This window comes from Mirounga angustirostris, unplaced genomic scaffold, assembly GCF_029215605.1.
Source record: "Mirounga angustirostris isolate CCGP_5_RB_7025 unplaced genomic scaffold, mMirAng1.0.hap1 SCAF_13, whole genome shotgun sequence".
Classification (NCBI taxonomy): domain Eukaryota; kingdom Metazoa; phylum Chordata; class Mammalia; order Carnivora; family Phocidae; genus Mirounga; species Mirounga angustirostris.
Window position 1 is genome coordinate 78,242,630 of NW_026991721.1, and position 17,948 is coordinate 78,260,577.

General features: G+C 34.1%; 1 protein-coding gene and 1 pseudogene across 12 annotated transcripts in view; one reads left to right on the forward strand and one right to left on the reverse strand.

The window, feature by feature from the left end:
- CNTN5 (contactin 5) overlaps positions 1 to 17,948 on the forward strand; it is a 1,392,146-nt gene that overhangs the window by 1,286,008 nt on the left and 88,190 nt on the right. For all 12 annotated transcript variants that reach the window (XM_064577192.1, XM_064577190.1, XM_064577193.1 and 9 more), the window contains one exon: positions 13,302 to 13,460. In XM_064577192.1, coding sequence (XP_064433262.1) covers positions 13,302 to 13,460 — 159 coding nt within the window. The remainder of the gene's footprint in view (positions 1 to 13,301; positions 13,461 to 17,948) is intronic.
- On the reverse strand, positions 5,924 to 6,021 carry LOC123858085 (U6 spliceosomal RNA; annotated as a pseudogene).

A 17,948-nucleotide genomic window follows, 5' to 3' on the forward strand; every position in this document is an offset into this window, starting at 1 on the left:
CATAATTTCACCTATTTTTTGCAACATACACACATACACATACACATTTTCACAAGCAATGTTGGTTGAAATATTAAAAATCAAATGCAAAGAAGGATTCATATGCTGGATTCTGGCTACACATAGTATATGGGAAAGAAACTAAATAGGAGCGCTAAAGAAAAGCTTTATGTGTCCACTAAAGATTTTACATCCATGAGACAAATTTTTGAACTATCAGTTGAAACATCAGCCAGCTGACAGCCCAGAACCTTATTATCTTGCCTTATTTGCAACTGTAGGGGCCCTAACCTGTGTCCTGGAAGCTCGGCCATGTATAGTTTGATCTGTTACTTGGGACATGAACTTTCTGGCAGCAGCTTTAATTTACTGCAGTAGGTGTATCTCTATATTTATTGAATCTTCCCTTGAATTTCAAATGGACTCCACTTAACTTGTATGGTCACCAATTACTCTTAATTCAATTCCTACCTGAAATCTACCTACTCAATAGGTGGACATAACTTCCTTGATACCCATCATGCCAACTTTCAAACTCAGTCACCTCTGTTTCTGGTTATGAGCAAACATGGAACATAAAGAATTTAATTGAACAATGTTGACTCAGCCCCTATAAAGTAATGTTTTTCATTTCAGATAAACTTTCAATATTGTTAGCAATATTGCTGTTTGACTGTTACTGATTCCCTATCACCCAATGACTATTCCTGATCTTTCTGATACTCTTCAGGCTCCAAACTACATCTTCCTACTTCTGCATTTCAGTGTTATCATCAAATTTATTTCAATTGAAATTAATTGCTTTAAATTGAAAGGAAAACCTTTGAGATCTTTCTCCAGATTTTCCCTTTATTCTAACATTATTCTTCCAATTTATCCAAGCATGAAATGCTGGAATAATGTTTCATTTCCACCCTTGACTCTTCCCCTATAATATCTAATGTGTTGGTCCACCTCCCATTTAAAAACATTTACTGGTTCTCCACTATCTACATAACAAAGTTCAAACTCATTGTCCTGGTGTTCAAGGTCTTCCATCAATCTCCTTTTCTCCACTTTTATAGACTGCTACTCTGATCAAGCTTAAACTTCTTTCCCTCTTTTCAAAAACACCTTGAATTTTCCAGTATTTTAGCATACTTATCCTCTTTTATCACCAAATAATAATAATAATAAAGTTATCTGTTCCATCTTAAGTACTAGCCCAGAGTAACTGTCTTCTTGGAGTCTTCACTAAAAAACCCCATCCTTCCAGCCTCAGTATCTAAAGAACTTTCTGTGACCTAGAGAGTGATGTACATTCCTAAGTCATTTTGGCTGGAAAATGGCAAGAGCTGCATGAGAACTAGGTCTCATGGTACCCAGTCAGCCTTCATTATTCAAAGCTGTCAAGTTTAGCTTTTTGGTTTTGTTTTTACATGGTAACATCTCCAAACCTTTCAGACTTCTCCTTTTCTTTTTCCTTTTTTAAAAGTCAGTGTAGCAATGAGAAACACACAGAATATTTAATTGTGGGTTTATAAAATGAGGTTTTTCAATTTTGCTCTAAAAATCTCTGATTTTCTTTCCTTTTTTTAAGATTTTATTTATTTATTTGAGAGGGAGAGAGTGCACTAACAAGTGAGGGGAGGGTCATAGGGTGAGGGAGAAGCAGACTCTCCACTGAGCCGTGAGCCCTACATGGGCCTAAATCCCAGGACCTTGAGATCATCACCTGAGCCAAAGGCAGCCACTTAGCCCACTGAGCCACACAGGCACCCCTGATTTTCAATACTTTTTTGAACTTTATTGTCATAGGAATACATTGACTAAAATAGTACATCTTTAATAAGCTCCAAGTCTCTATCCAAAAGTGATCATTCTGTTATCCTACCGGTAAAATTTTAAATCACTTTAATAATTTCTTTGCATTATGTGTTTGCCTATCTGGCTGTTTGCTTCTAGTTGGCCAGCTATTCTGTCAGTTTTCCCAATTGACTTGTTTTTTTCCAACTCCAAGGGGTTTATTTGATAATTAGATATTGTTGAAGATCCTCTTTTCAAGTATTTATGCTAATATAACCAGTCTTTGCATAGGTAAAGAAGTATTCCAGTGTTAATCTTTCACAAACCAAGGGAGTTTCAGTTATCCTTTGTCTCTTAGGATGTTTGCAGTTGCAAGTAATATGAAAACTAACTCAAATTGGCTGAAACAATAAGGAAATTTATTGGCTCATGACAGGAAGCTAAAGCAGATTTTTAAATTGATTGATCCAGTGTCTCAAGTTTTTTTCCAAAGACTCAGGTTGATTCTATCTCTACACTGTCGTCTACAATGTTGGCCTTACCCTAAAGCTCACGGTAGTCATAGGCTGACTGCCAAGAATAGTATAGGCTAAGTGCTTTCTTGTTGCCATACGACAGGAGAAAGAACTAACATATCTTTACAAGTGTCCATCCCTTCATCTGGTTTTGCCAGTCTAGACCATGAACCAGCATCCAACATAAGAAGATTGCCATAATCTGACTGGCTTAGACCTAGCATCCTGAACCAATCATGACAGGGGCAGGTGAGATTGCCAAAATAGGCATAAACTAATCAGGGCCACCCATAGAATGGGGGTTAATTCCCTACACCACACTGCGACAGGTGGAGTGAATATTAGGGAGTGAGCCACTTCATTTCTATCCTACATTTCTACCTCCAAATTCATTTTCAATCAATAAAAGTTTGCCTCTGCTCATAATTATTTTTAATGCTCTGAAATTTACATTTTCTATGTCTATGCTGAATTATGTGAAGCAGTTTTGAGTAGTAATAAATAGGACAGAGTTAAATCTCTGATATAGGGCGCCTGGGTGGCTCAGTCGGTTAAGCAACTGCCTTCGGCTCAGGTCATGATCCCAGGGTCCTGGGATCGAGCCCCGCATTGGGCTCCCTGCTCTGCGGGGAGCCTGCTTCTCCCTCTCCCACTCCCCCTGCTTGTGTTCCCTCTCTCGCTGTGTCTCTCTCTGTCAAATAAATAAATAAAATCTTTAAAAAAAATTAAAAAAAAATAAATCTCTGATATATATGAAATTAAGAATCAGAATTGAACCCTAGGTCCATTATTGGGGTGTTGTTGACCTTGAATCAGTCACTTTAACTTTCTGAGACTAAGCCTTCTCATTTGTGGAAAGGACGTGTTAATACCTGATTTACTGTAAAGATTAGAGAGAAAGTTCATAACATTTAGCACAATGCCTTCTACTTGATAGGTAGGCATTGAGTCATCATTTCAGCATTTTTTCCCCATTTTACATTATAAGCTCCCCAGAAGCTATTGCTTGTTGAATCTGCCAATAAGAGTACTTTTTTTCAAATTTTTTCACACCTATCCTTTTATTTTGCTAGAACCAAATGTGGTGCATAGGTTCTGATTTTTACTGGTAAAAAATGAAGCATAGTGAGATCATATGACATTGTCAAAATTACCAAGCTATTGAGAGGTCCAACCAGGCTAGTATAGCTATTCACAAAGTAATTTTTACTTACATTACCCTATGCAGTCCTTACAATAATGATAAGATTGATACTATCATCCCCTTTATAAAATGTAAGGAAATTGATGCTTAATGAGGCTCAGAAATTTGCCCAAGTTTCAGAAACTTATACAGAGCTCTTACATAAATTTTCAGAATTGGAATAAGATTCTTCAGACTCTTTATCCAAATATCTTTTCTTTAGATCAATTTTTCTTGAAATAAAAATTTCCTAGGCATTTTATACAAAATACAATTCTGAGACTCTAGGTCACAGAAATTGAAATTTAGTAGCTATTGAGTAAAAAAAGTGAAACTTGAGCAGAGATTTGAAATTTGAAGACTAACTATGTGTTAAATGGTCAAAATGAGGAGATACAAAAATTTCACACTGAGGGACTCATTACATACATGACAGATAATAAAGATAATAATAATAAGGAGAAGGGTAGATAGAATAAATGGTGAGCTTTACCAATTAATTGAGAACAAAGCTGCTTTTGAAAAAAAATAATTAGAACTATTTATCATTCATTTCCATCTTTATCCACCCCTGGTAAAAATAGAGTTGGTTATTCTCATAAGACTGAGAACAGTAGGAAAGAGTCACTTAAATTAGTTTAGTAAATATTAAAGAAGTCTAAGAACACCCTCTAGTTGTCACGAAGAATGTAATGATGGTAAGGAAGTATCTGAGGAAAAAATAAGGAAAGATGCAATACTATATGAAGTTGGATGTTGCCATCCCAGTACGTCAAGAGCATTTCAGGACACATTTTCTTGTATAAAAATATAATATCAATAAAATCATACTTCCTAAATAGGGCATTCCATAAGTCTTCATAATTCTATTCTAAAGATGAACACCTCAGCAACTAGTTATCAATAGGTATGGATATGCGATGTGCTACAGAAAATCTATTCATGTTATTGACTATTACTTTTAAAAACTTATTTATTTACTTATTTTTATTTTATTATGTTATGTTAATCACCATACGTTACATAATTAGTTTTTGATGTAGTGTTCCATGATTCATTGCGTATAACACCCAGTGCTCCATTCAGTACGTGCCCTCTTTAGTACCCATCACCAGGCTAAATTTATTTTTTATTATTTTTTTTATCTGAGTTCAGTTGAAACACAATGTTACATTAGTTACAAGTGTACAACAGACTGATTCAACAAGTTTATATGTTATGCTATGGTCACCAGAAGTATAGCTACATCTGTCATCACACAATGCTATTTCAACACCATTGACTATATTCCCTATACTATACCTTTTATTCCCATTACCTATTCATTCCATAACTGGAAGTCTGTATCTCCCACTCCCCTTCACCCATTTTATCCATGCCCCCACCTCTTCCTTCAACCATCATTTCTCTGTATTTATAGGTCTGATTCTGCTTTTATTTCTTTATTCATTTGTTTTTGTTTTTATATTCCACATATAAGTGAAATCATATGGTACTTGACTTCCCTGTCTGACTTATTTCACTTAGCATAATAACCTTTAGGCCTATCCATGCTGTAGCAAATGGCAAGATCTCATCCTCTCTCATGGCTGAGTAATATTTCTGTGTGTGTGTGTGTGTGTGTGTGTGTATCACATATTCTTTATCCTTTCATCTACTGACAAACTCTTGGGTGGCTACCATATCTTGGCTATTGTAAACAATGCTGCAATAAACATAGGGGTGCATATACCTTTTTGAATTAGTGTTATCATTTTCTTTGGGTAAGTACTCAGTGCTGGAATTACTGGATCATATGGTATTTCTATTTTTAATATTTTGAGGAATCTCCGTACTTTTTTCCACAGTGGCTGCACCAATTTGCATTCCCGATTTGCAAGAGGGTTCCTGTTTCTCCACATCCTCACCAACACTTTTTTTTCTTATCTTTTTTATTTTAGCCATTCTGACGGGTGTAAGGTGATTTGCATTTTTATTTGCATTTCCCTGATGATTAGTGATGTTCAACATCTTTTCATGAATCTGTTGGTCATTTGTATATCTTCTTTGGAAAAATGTCTATTCAAGGCCTCTGCCCATTTTTGATCAGATTATTATTTTTAAGGTGTTGAATTGTGTAAATTCTTTATATATTTTGGATATTAACCCTTTATTGACTATATCATTTGCAAATATTTTCTCTCATTCAATAGATTGCTTTTCTGTTTTGTTGATGGTTTCCTTTGCTATGCAAAAGCTTTTTATTTTGGTGTCTGCTGTTTTCCTTGCCTTAGGAGACATATTTGGAAACATGTTGTTATGGTTGATGTCAAAGAAATTACTTCCTATGTTATCTTCCAGGAGTTTATGGTTTCAGGCCTCACATTGAGTTCTTTAATTCATTTTGAGTTTATTTCTGTATATAGCCTAAGAAGGTTGTGCAATTTCATTCTTTTTCTTTAATAAAATACTTCAAGAATTTGCATAAATGACTTGCACAGGGGCCATGCTAATCTTCTCTGTATCATTCCAGCTTTAGTATATGCTGCCAAAGGGAACACCAGTTTCATTGTTTTGCATATGGTTGTCTAGTTTTCCCAGTACCATTTATTGAAAAGATTGTCTTTTCTCCATTGTATATTTTTGCTATAAATTAATTGGCTATATAGATATGGGTTTGTTTTTGGACTCCCTATTCTCTTCCATTGATCTATGTATCTGTTTTTGTGCCAATACCATACTGTTTGATTACTACAGCATTGTAGGATATCAAAATCTGAGAATGTGATACCTCCAGCTTTGTTCTTTCTCAAGATTGCTTTTGCTATTTGGGGTCTTTTGGGGTTTTCTAGAAATTTTAGTATTATTTGTTCTAGTTCTGTGAAAAACGCTATTGGTATTTTGATAGAGATTATGTTGAATATATAGATTGCTTTGAGTAGTTTGGACATTTTAACAATATTAATTCTTTCAATCCATGAGCATGTATATCTTTCCATTTGTCTTTGTTATCTTCTATTTCTTTCATCAATGTTTTATAGTTTTCAGGGTATAGGTCATTCATTCATTTCCTTGGTTAACTTTATTCCTAGGTATTTTATTCTTTTGTGTGCAGTGTAAATGGGATTGTTTTCTTATTTTCTCTTTCTGCAACTTCATTATTAGTGTATAGAAATTCAACAGATTTCTGGGTATAATTATGTATCTTGCAACTTTACTGAATTCATTTATTCTAATAGTTTTTTCGTGGAGTCTTCAGAGTTTTATGAATAGTGTTATGTCATCTACAAATAGTGACAGTTTAACTTCTTCATGAATATGGATGCATTTTATTTCTTTTTGTTGTCTGATTGCTATGGCTAGGACTTCCAGTACCATGTTGAATAAAAGTAGTGAGATTGGACATTCTTATCTTGTTCCTATGAGCTAAAGCTTTCAGTTTTTCACCATTGAGTATGGTGTTAGCTGTGGGTTTTTCATTTATGGCCTTTGTTATATTGAGGTATATTCCCTCTAAACCCATTTTGTTAAGAGGATTAAACTATTACTTTTTAATGAAAGTTTTGTTATTATTTATATATTGGCTTTTAAATTGGGTCTATGTAAAATGGTCCTTTGTACTGAATGGTTTATTACATGTAATTAAACTATACGGTAAAAATTAAAAATATCCCAGGGGCACCTTGGCTCAGGTCATGATCTCAGGATCCTGAAATGAAGCCCTGTGCCGGCTTCTGTGCCCAGTGGGGAGTCTGCTTGAGATTCTTTCCCTCTGCCCCTTCCCCCAAAATAAATAAATAACTTTTAAATTTTTTTTAATTTACTCTTTGTGGCCTGAGTTATTGAGTTTATTTCTCTGCATTAATCTAATCTTTTAGACAGTAGCTAAATCTCATCCTTACTTGATTAGAAAGGCATGTTCAGGACTTTGTTTCCATGAATGGTTGTCTTTTTCTGCAGCATGGTCCTATATGTGTTTAGAAGTAAGAGGCATTCGTCCCCAAGCAATATTTATGGGATTAAAAATAGAACCAATTTAAGATACCATGGCATACTTGGTATCAATTCTTTTTTATTTTAGTTTTAAACAATGTAAGACCTGCTTAATGTTTTAAGTCCCAACAAGTTTAATTTTCACTTGAGGCACGATTAGTGCTAATTGAAAAACCTCTGAATGAAAAAAAAATTACAAGAAAGTCCCCAGAATCAAATTAAGTAAAAACAATGAGAATCTATATAAAATGTAAAAAATAACATGTAACAATAGGGTTTTTTGTTGAATTAGTAGATGTCAGATTCAGGCAGAGAAAGTGATGCTATCTAGGTGAGACAGGGCCAGAACAATTGGTTGGCATGGGGAGCCAGCTGCAGTATTAAGAGGATTTTTAAAGAATTTTTCTTCAAGACAGGTTGGACAATCACACGACAAGAACTGGTTGGCTCCACCAGTTGTTTTCTACAAGGAGAATAGGTAATGATTTCACAAGAAGTCAGTATACAATTTCCTATTTATTACCACATTAGTTTGTTATAATTTGCTTTGAACAGGAACTATCACTCCACTGGCTGTCAAGACTAAAGCCAAAACCTGTTTCAACACTTTTTCCCCCAAAGCAGGGGGACTCTTTTGTTTTTTTGTTTTTTGTTTTTGTTTTGTTTTGTTTTGTTTTCCTGTTTCAAGTACACCTTCCTCATCTGAAAAATAACATGGTTGGACTAGATGACTGCTGTTAATTTAAAAATTCCAAGGTTCTATAACATTGCTTAACTATCACATGAAGTCGTAGATCCTTGTTTCATGTCCCCAGCCTAACAATAACAGCTTTAGAGGTTACAAAGAGACAAATATTTTATTTGCTTTTCAGTTTTAAAAGTCAATGTCTTCTCAAGAGAAGAAAATTTTCTAACTGAACATTAGGTCAACAAAATGAGTTGATCTGATAGCAATCTAATAGCAATCCTAAGGGCCCTTGATTAAGAGTAAATTAAATTCATGAGAACATGCCTTCTGCCAGGGGCCTTTGTGCTTTGTCATTTGCTCAGCAGTCCTCACCAAGAAGAAATGAAGAGACTGTGTCCATTTTTCTAAATTACTTATTTTCAAACAAAATATTTATTTTAGTGACTCTATATAATGGCACTGTTGTGGGGTGAGGAGGGTCCAAGGAGGACTTTCCAGATTGCTTCCCATCTGATACTGAATCATTACAGCTAAGTATAAAGTTAATATAGATTTCTGCTAAATGAGAGGCATCTGTATAATATTCAGACACTAGCTACTATCACACATTTGTCATCTATGAGATACTTATCTCTCATTAATCTATTTTCAAAGATATCTAATGTAAATTAGCTATAGCCTTTAAAGAGAGAATTTACTTCCTGATTTTTTAAAAAGGCAAAAAATGGCAAAAATATGACCATTATTAACAGGCCTTCAAAACAAAGGTATTGATTGTATTAATATAATATTAATGTAATTCACTTCTAAATATAGACAGGAAGATAATTATAGCCAGCATTCAGTATATAATCTCAAAAAATGTATATTTCTCTATAAGTGAGCATTAAAAGCCAATATTAATAAAATAACCATAAATCTCATTTTCACTTTTATTATGGTTGAAAATCATATATAATCTGTCTTAAAAGGTAAATCACATCATTAATTTTTCAGAATATTTTTACAATAATATATTCATAAAAATCTTTGGATTTATAAGGATTTAGAAAAATTATCTGTCCCAGGCTTTAATAATTTATTAAATCATATGAAAAGACTTATTTGCTTCATTCATGCAGCTATTCTGTCAATTTTATTACCATCCTACTCAACTTGACTGAAAAAAACTGTTAAATATATTTTTATTTTCAAACGTATTTTAATTTAAAAAAAAGAAGTTATTTTGGAACTTTGTCTTATATGACAATTACTTTATTTTAAAACATCCTTTTACTTGTTAATTGTTGCACAATATGCCAAATTCAAAACAACTCTTCTGTCCTTTCTTACCTTCTTTTTTCCTTCTTATCCCTTCTTTCTTTCGTCTCTCCTACAAATATTTATTGAGGGCCTAATATATGCCAAGTACTATATTGAATATTCAGACAAATGGAAATTATAGAAAAATGATTATAGCCAACTTAACAAGAGCTATAATGAGATGTAAAATATACTCCCCAAAAACTTAAACATAACATTATCATTACCTGGCATTTGTTTTTTGTAAAAGATCTGTCTCTGCCACAAGATTTTAACACATCTGGAGCTGGAACCCTATCTTGTTCTCCTATAAATCATTTCCACCACTCATCTCTCACCATTCAGCACATTGCTTTATGCATAATAAGCCTCCAGTAAATGTTTGGTTAAACAGAATATGCTTACAATAGTACATACATACAATATGGAGGCTTTCTTTAAAATAATAACTTTAAAAATAATTTTAGATGCTTATTGTGCAGAATTGGAAAATCCAAACAAGTCAAGAATAAAATTTAAATCATCTACAACCTCATTTCCAAGCAATAATAACCACCATGTATACTTCAATGCATTTCTTTCTGGTCTTTCCTTTATGTATTTGGGAAGTAACTGTACATATATATTTACATATAATTTTGAATTCTAATTTTTTCACTTTTTATATTGTGAACATTTTGCACATAGTAGATAACCCTAAATATTAGTCAGTTTAATGGCTGCCTAATATTTTATCATAAATTTTTATGATTTAAACATTACATGATTATTGGACAATTACTTATTTACAGTGGTTTATAATTATGAATAATTGCACGGCCACAGTCAGTGTCCTGGATACATAAATCTTGTTCACTCTCACTGATTATTTTGCTAAGGACTATACTTGAGAAAATAGCCATATATAGAAAAAAATACTTGGATATTTATTAATTATGTTGTAAATTCCTTTTTGTTCTGGGCTGAAGTTTTTTTAAAAATTCAGTCATTATTACTCATTGTTAAAAGAAGTACACCTTTCTTTAAGAAAACTAATTTTAACATTTTCTAGACCATTAATACTCATAAGGCAAATTATTTTAACAAATAGTTATTTTCCACTACATTTCCTATCATGTCTCACACATAGGTGGTTGTTAATGCTTTTTGAAGAGGTAAATAAATAGAAGAGATGGAATGGAACAGAATAAAGGGAACAATATAGAAGAGCTTAATAAATGAGTTATGTTAATAACTATTCTTATTTGAATGCATTAGCAAAATTCTAAGTCTTCTTTTCATAGCATTTTAACGATCCTCAAAAGTCATGCAGTGTCACTTCTACCATTGTCTTTTGGGTCAGATAGTGACAGGCCAGCCCAGACTCAAGGAGATGAAAGAAGAGGCTCTACCTTTCAATGAGGGAAGGGCCTGCATGTACAGGGAGGAAGGAGTGATGGTGTCCATCTTATATACATGTTGACACAAAGTCCTAAATGCTTTCTTCAAATGCCATTTTTAACTTTAACATATAATTTAAATGTGCCTTTCCTTAACCCACACTTTTTCTTCCTTTCATTCCTTCAATTAAAACTACTTTCTAGATTAACAATGAAAGGAGGAAGGAAGGACCTGTGTACTCCTTGCTTCTTTGGACAAATCAGGCTTTACAACCAGATTCAAATTCAAATCTTAGCTATACCATTCACTAGTAGAATGACTTGGGCAAAAAACATCTTTGCAGAAGAATGCATTCCCTGATACCCACTGCCTACTATAACACCTAACATATAATAAGGTTATTGACTTATTTATTATTTATTGACTAATCAATCTCTGATATTCCATTATGTCCTCTATGAAATAAGGAGAATAATGTCAGCCTCACAGTGACATAGAAATAAATGAACAAGTTATTGTTTGCAAAATCCTTAATACAGGGCCTTAACACAGTAAAGTGAGGATTTGGTAATTATTAGTAATATTATTACAGTTAATATTCTCATTATTTATGTTATCAGCATTATAGTTGCTCTTTATATTTGTGTCACCACAGTCTAACAACTTGTTAGACATCTTCTTAATCCCCTGGATCTCATTTATTTACCTCGCCTCATCCTTAGCTACTGTTTTAATGCTTTAAACATTCATATTGATGACAAATCAAACATATTCTTCCATAAGTCCTTGACCTTGTCAACCTTAATCATATTCCCCACTTCACTCCAAATAAACACAAATTCTCACCCAAAAGTACCCTACATTTAAATCACAAACTCTGGAATTTTCTCTTCACAAGTTCCAATTCTTATATCTTCTCATCATGCTTTCCTTGATTCCTTTCTTTTATTCTAGCTTATCAGCACCTTTCTGGTTTTGCTTGACTCCCTAGTCAACCTTGACACCATGGCCATTCACACCATTGGCATCTTTGATGATAAGCCAAACCAAATTTAAAAATTCCTAAATCTGAATGGACTCAATTGATAAAAATGTTCACTTCTCCTTTCCTAAAAATGTCATTTGCTTCATGAGGCTTTTAAAATTATTTTTCCATCTCCCTATTCTTTCCCTGTTGAAATTCTCTACCCACAGGTCTTTACTAACTGCCTCCATTTCTCCAGTACTCCACCATTTCTTAGCCCCTTATAGTCTAGCTCAGCCCCTCTTGATCAGACTTTGTAATCACCAAATCTGACTCAGCAAAGTTAGACTAGAAAGCCAGGACCAGAGCCAGAGAAAGTAGTTAACTCAGTCCATTCAGATTTAAGAACTTATAGATTGGTTTGGTTTGTCACTAAAGATGCAAATGGTGTGAATGACAATCAAGGTGGATTAGGGACTCAAGTGAAGCCAGAATGGTGCTGGTAGGACTAATTCAGAAAATAACTGAAAATACTTAAGAGGGTTTTGTGTTTGTTTGTTTTCATTGAAAATAAAAGCATCCTTGCAGCCTGAATTGTCTATATTAGAGAATAGAAGAATGTTAATAAGAAAATTGGCATGCTTTCAGCCTCTAAAATGTAAACACTCTACATATCTTTAAATGCTATTAGATATCACTATTTTAGGAGTGATAATACAAAAGTATATTTCTCTATCAGATCACAGTTGTTTCTTGAAGCTAGAGTCTATATGCTCATAGATTGATTATCTCTATTCTATACCAATTTTTCATGAGCATAAGGAAAATAATCTCTATTTCCCACTCTCCCACTCCCACCAAAAATCATCACCATTATCATCATCATCATCATCATCATCATCAAAATCACACCTTCTTTTAATGCCCCACAAAATTTTTCCATGCTTCCCTTCTAGAATATACCCTTCCTTGGCCTGAACTATCATTATTTCAGAGCTCTTCATATTTCCCCTGCTAAAGTTTAAGCTACTTGATAGTCACATCACAGTATTTGTACACTGCAGGTTTCCTGAACATAAAAATTAGGCCCATAAACCTATACCTTTTTAGTAATGATGGGATCTTTCTTTGTTACTGATACCATTGCCTATCACTCTCTATTGTTGCTTCTGTAAACTGTGGTTGATGTCAACAGTCATAGTTGATATTTAATTCATATTCTTGTGTATGTTTCTAATTATATTTTTCTTTTCCTATAAAATATAATGCTAATTGGTAATTGCCTCCAAGCACAAAATGTTAGGAAAAAAATCAAATCTATAATTAAGTTACCAGCAGAAATCATGGAAACTGCCTTGCATCCCATCTCTTTCTACCGTCAATTTCCATTACTAAATATATATTTCATTAAGATGGTTAGATAGTTTGATTGTATCTTTATTGGAAATACAATTTCTCATGGCTCCTCATCGTGGCTTGTACTTAACTTTATCCATTCCCTTTTGCCTATAGGTCCCCCAGGACCACCAGGGGTAGTGATTGTTGAGGAAATCACCGAAAGCACAGCCACACTCTCCTGGAGTCCTGCAGCTGACAACCACAGCCCAATCTCCTCCTACAACCTGCAGGCTCGAAGCCCATTCTCCCTGGGCTGGCAAACAGTAAAAACAAGTAAGAGGTTCTAACGCAACATCAGAGGCAACCAGAACAGCTTCCTATGTCATGAGCTGTATTTGCTAGCAATCTTAGTAGGATCATTTTGGATTCTGGAAACTTTGTTATTTATTACAATACTAACCATTGTTTGCCTCTTTTTATAAAGCTATCTTGCTTTCTGGGTGCCTGGGTGGCTCAGTCAGTTAAGCAACCCACTCCTGATTTCAGGCTCAGGTCATGATCTCAGGGTCATGAAATAGAGCGCTAGGCGGCTCTGCATGGGTGTGGAGCCTGCTTAAGATTCTCTCTCTCCTTACTCTGCCCCTTCCATGTGCTCACACTCTCTGTCTCTATAGTGTACTATATGTGTATACATATTAATTTGTAATATATATAATTGTGGGTATTAGCCTCATTTCTGGCTCCATGTGATACCCCTGCAGATCCAAGAAATTGAGGGAATCTCTAAGTTCAATAGATAATTCTGGAAAGATCACAAAGTCAAGTCACATAAACGGGTTTATTCAAGAATACTTATATCTGCCCCAGTGCTTTTATCTTTTCCTTTGTGTGACAGCCCAAACCTTTGTAGCCAGGAAATGGATTCACCTTTAGATCTGGTGTAGTGCGCTCACCAAGCCCATTTTCCTGCCTGCGGCTAATGCTACATACCCGCTCTAGCCACAGTGCCCATAATTCTTGGGACATTTTTCCTTGTGGGCACATTGCAATACATACATATGTTTCCTCACTCATTCCATATTCTTGTCCTTCTTACCTTAACACATGGCATGGCAATCCAGGACATCTAATCTTCCTCCTATTACAACCATAATTTCCTAGTTACTCTTATAGCTTGATTTCTCGCATGTCTGGGTTCACCTGTTTCTACTTTTTGTTGTTTGATAGAAAGATAAATGTGTACGTATGTGTATGTACATATATACATATGTAAACTGTAGCAAGGAAAAATGAGAGATTGTGTGTGTGTGTGTGTGTGTGTGTGTGTGTGTGTGTGTGTGTAGGGCTTAGACATTTAGACTAAGTATTATTTTGGGGGGATTATTTGTTTTAGAAGTCCCTACTATAAAGTTGTATTCTCATTTTTCTAATTTAATTTGAATGCTGGAACATTTTTAAGTTGAGAGTTCTTTTTAAATTCAGTTCAACAGGTACTTATTAAGGAATCTATGCTTTATTGTATTTATAAGGAAATATATATTTCTGAGAAATATGTTTCTTTAGTGATCAATTTTATTTGCCCTTGATAGTATCTAATGAAATCACTCGTTTCTCAGTCTAGCATGCCATCCTGTCGGCAAGCGTGCCAAGGAGCTGTACTCAACTTTTGCCTGCTCTAAAGTAACAGTTTTAAACAGTTTTTGCCCCTGGCTAAATCTGACCACAACTTTTTTGTGCCTGTGATAAGGAAAGAAGTCCCTCTAGAGCCACAACAGCTCCCCTGGGGCAGTGGGCATTTTGTTTTCATAGTTGTTCTTCATCTAAATCAATTTCTTTTTTTTTTTAAGATTTTTTTTTTAATTTTTATTTATTTGAGACAGAGAGAATGAGAGAGAGAGAGCACATGAGAGGGGGGAGGGTCAGTGGCAGAAGCAGGCTCCCCGCCGAGCAGGGAGCCCAATGCGGGACTCGATCCAGGGACTCCAGAATCATGACCTAAGCTGAAGGCAGTCGCTTAACCAACTGAGCCACCCAGGCGCCCCATAAATCAATTTCATTAGAGGTAAGCTCTAATGCAGAAATGTCTATTAGAAAGAAAAAAAATGGTTTGGGGTTTGAACTCTCTGATAAAGTTAATGCAATATATACCACCATAAATAGGAAAAAAAAAAAAACAGTGAATTACTTATTTTTGACAAATAAGGTGATGAGTTGCATCTGGACCTTCTAGCTAATGACACCTGGAATTAACATCAATATTGCCTATTCAAAACTCAGACTCAAATCAGATGACTGTGAATGTGACTAATTTATTCATTTTGAAGAAAGTATGAAAAAGAGCCGTAAGAAATAGATAATTTCACTGACAGACCCATTTTCTGTTCAAACAAATTGCTTTTGACTTGGAAACTTGACTTTAATCTTTGTATTATTGAATACTATTAGCTGACTTAGTATCTTATTTTGTCTGCTTAGGAATAATCTAATCACCTATAATCATAAAATTGACTGGTCATTATTTACTTAATTCAAACATGTTTCTTAACTACTCTTTCTGTGGAGCTGTCTTCTCTCTGTGGATATATTTTCCACGGATTGATTGGTTGATTAAATTTGTCAACAAGACAGGCTTCTTTAGTTTACATTTAATTATTTAATTAAATTCCAGGATGTAATTCTTCTACAAGAAAAAGCATCCTAACAGGTTTCTTTCCCTGAATCAATATGGGGTCCTCCACTATTTTTAGTCACAGTGTGTTCTCACTGAAGAATGTTTTCTTTGAAACCAACTTATCCCCATACTTCGAGAAAAAAAAAAAAACCTTCTTTATAAAAAGATACCTGCAAGGCTTTAAAAATACTTATTTTAGTATACATTTTCCACTATCTTTCATCTCTATGATATTGCATTTGAAATCAAATACTAATTTTATTTTAAAAAGTTTATTTTTAACATTTCATATTGCATGTTATTTCATCAAAAATATTAATACCTTCAATATATGCTTTTTATAATTGTTTTATAGTACTTACAAGTAGCAAGGAATTTAGAATTTGTAAATATTTTCATTTTTATTTTTAAAGAGGGATTAGATTTAAGTATGGGGAGAGAATATAGGGTGACAGAGAAAGACTTTAAAGCCTACAGTTATTACTAAGATATGTATCCTTGGGAGAAAGGATTTTTTAGGTTTCATATTTTTTTTTTAATGTTAAGCCTGAAATAATTACATCAAGGTTAAAACAGAAATTAACTGTACCAATTTTTATCACACCTGGCAATTTGAACTCCTCTTTCATTCATTCAGTATAAATTTGTCAAACACCTTCCAGGTAGTATTCTAGGCATTTAGGATATATGGGTGAGCAAAACAAAACAAAAATCTTTACCCTTGTGGAGATTGTATTCTCACAGGTGAGGACAAACAATTAACAGAGAAAATAATAAACAAGTCAATTAATTATATAGTATCTTAGAAGTTAGTGAATGAAAAAAATTAAAGAAATACTGTAAGGAGAATCAGAAGTATTATGGTAGAGGTAGTGTATTAGTCTGCTCAGGCTGCCATTACAAAACTATAAACTTGGTGGCTTAAATAAGAGAAATTCTTCTTCTCATAGTTCTAGAGACTTGGGATTCCAAGATCTAGGTGCCAGCCAATTTGATTTAATTCCTGGTGAGAACTTTCCTCCTGGCTTGCAGCTACAGCCCCTCTCACTGTGTCCTCACAAGGCAGAGAAAGTGGAAGTGAATGCTCTGGTATCTCTTCTTATAAGGACACTAATTCTATCAGATAAGAACCCCACCCTCATGACTTCATTAAATGTTAATTACTTCCTATTTTCAACATAGTTGGAACTAATGTATTAAAAAATAAGACAGACACAATCTTCCAATGTCTCTCCATTTCTCTCAGGATGAAAGCCCAACTCCTATATGACTTTGTCCTACAATCTCTCTCCAAACTCATCTTCTACCATTCTCCCTGAAGCTCACTTTGCTCCTGACTCAGTGATCTTCTAATACTCCTACATATAATGTTTCTAATACCTTTGCACTAGTTGTTCCTTTTATCTGACAAGGTTTCCCCTAGATATTGGAATAACTAAAATCCACATCTCCTTTAAAATTTCACTTAAATGTGCCTTCCTACTGAGACTTATCCTGACCACTCTATTAAAATTGTAACCTGCCTGATATGGACTGAATTGTGCCCCCCTCCAAAGTTTATATGTTGAAGATATAACCCCCAGTGTAACTGTATTTGGAGATGAGGCCCCAAAGGATAACAGATGGGCAACTGGATATATGGAGATGGAGTTTAAGAGAGAAGTTTAGAATAAAGATATAAATTGGAAAGTTATTGGCATATAAATTTCATTTAAAACCATAAGATTGCATGTCATCTCCAAGGATATGAACACGATATAAAGAAGAGAGGAGTATGAAAATTGAGCCTAGAGCATTTCAATAGTAAGAAATTATGGAGAAGAGGGTAAAAAAAAAAAAAAAAAAAGATGCAAAGGAAAACTAGCCATTTAGTCAAAAAGGAAAGCCAAGACAATATAATATCCTAGAAGACAAAAGAATAAAATTCATCACAGAAGAGGAAGTAATCAACTGTGTCAAATTCTACTGACATATGAAGTATGATGAGAATTGAGAATTAATCTTCAATATTAGCAACATAGAGGTCATTGGCTACCTTGACAATAATAGTTTCAGTAAAATAATAAGAACTAAGATATCACCAGAATGGGTTCAAGACAGAATAGGTCATTTGCCACAATGAAGTGGGATTTATTCTAGAGATGCAAGGT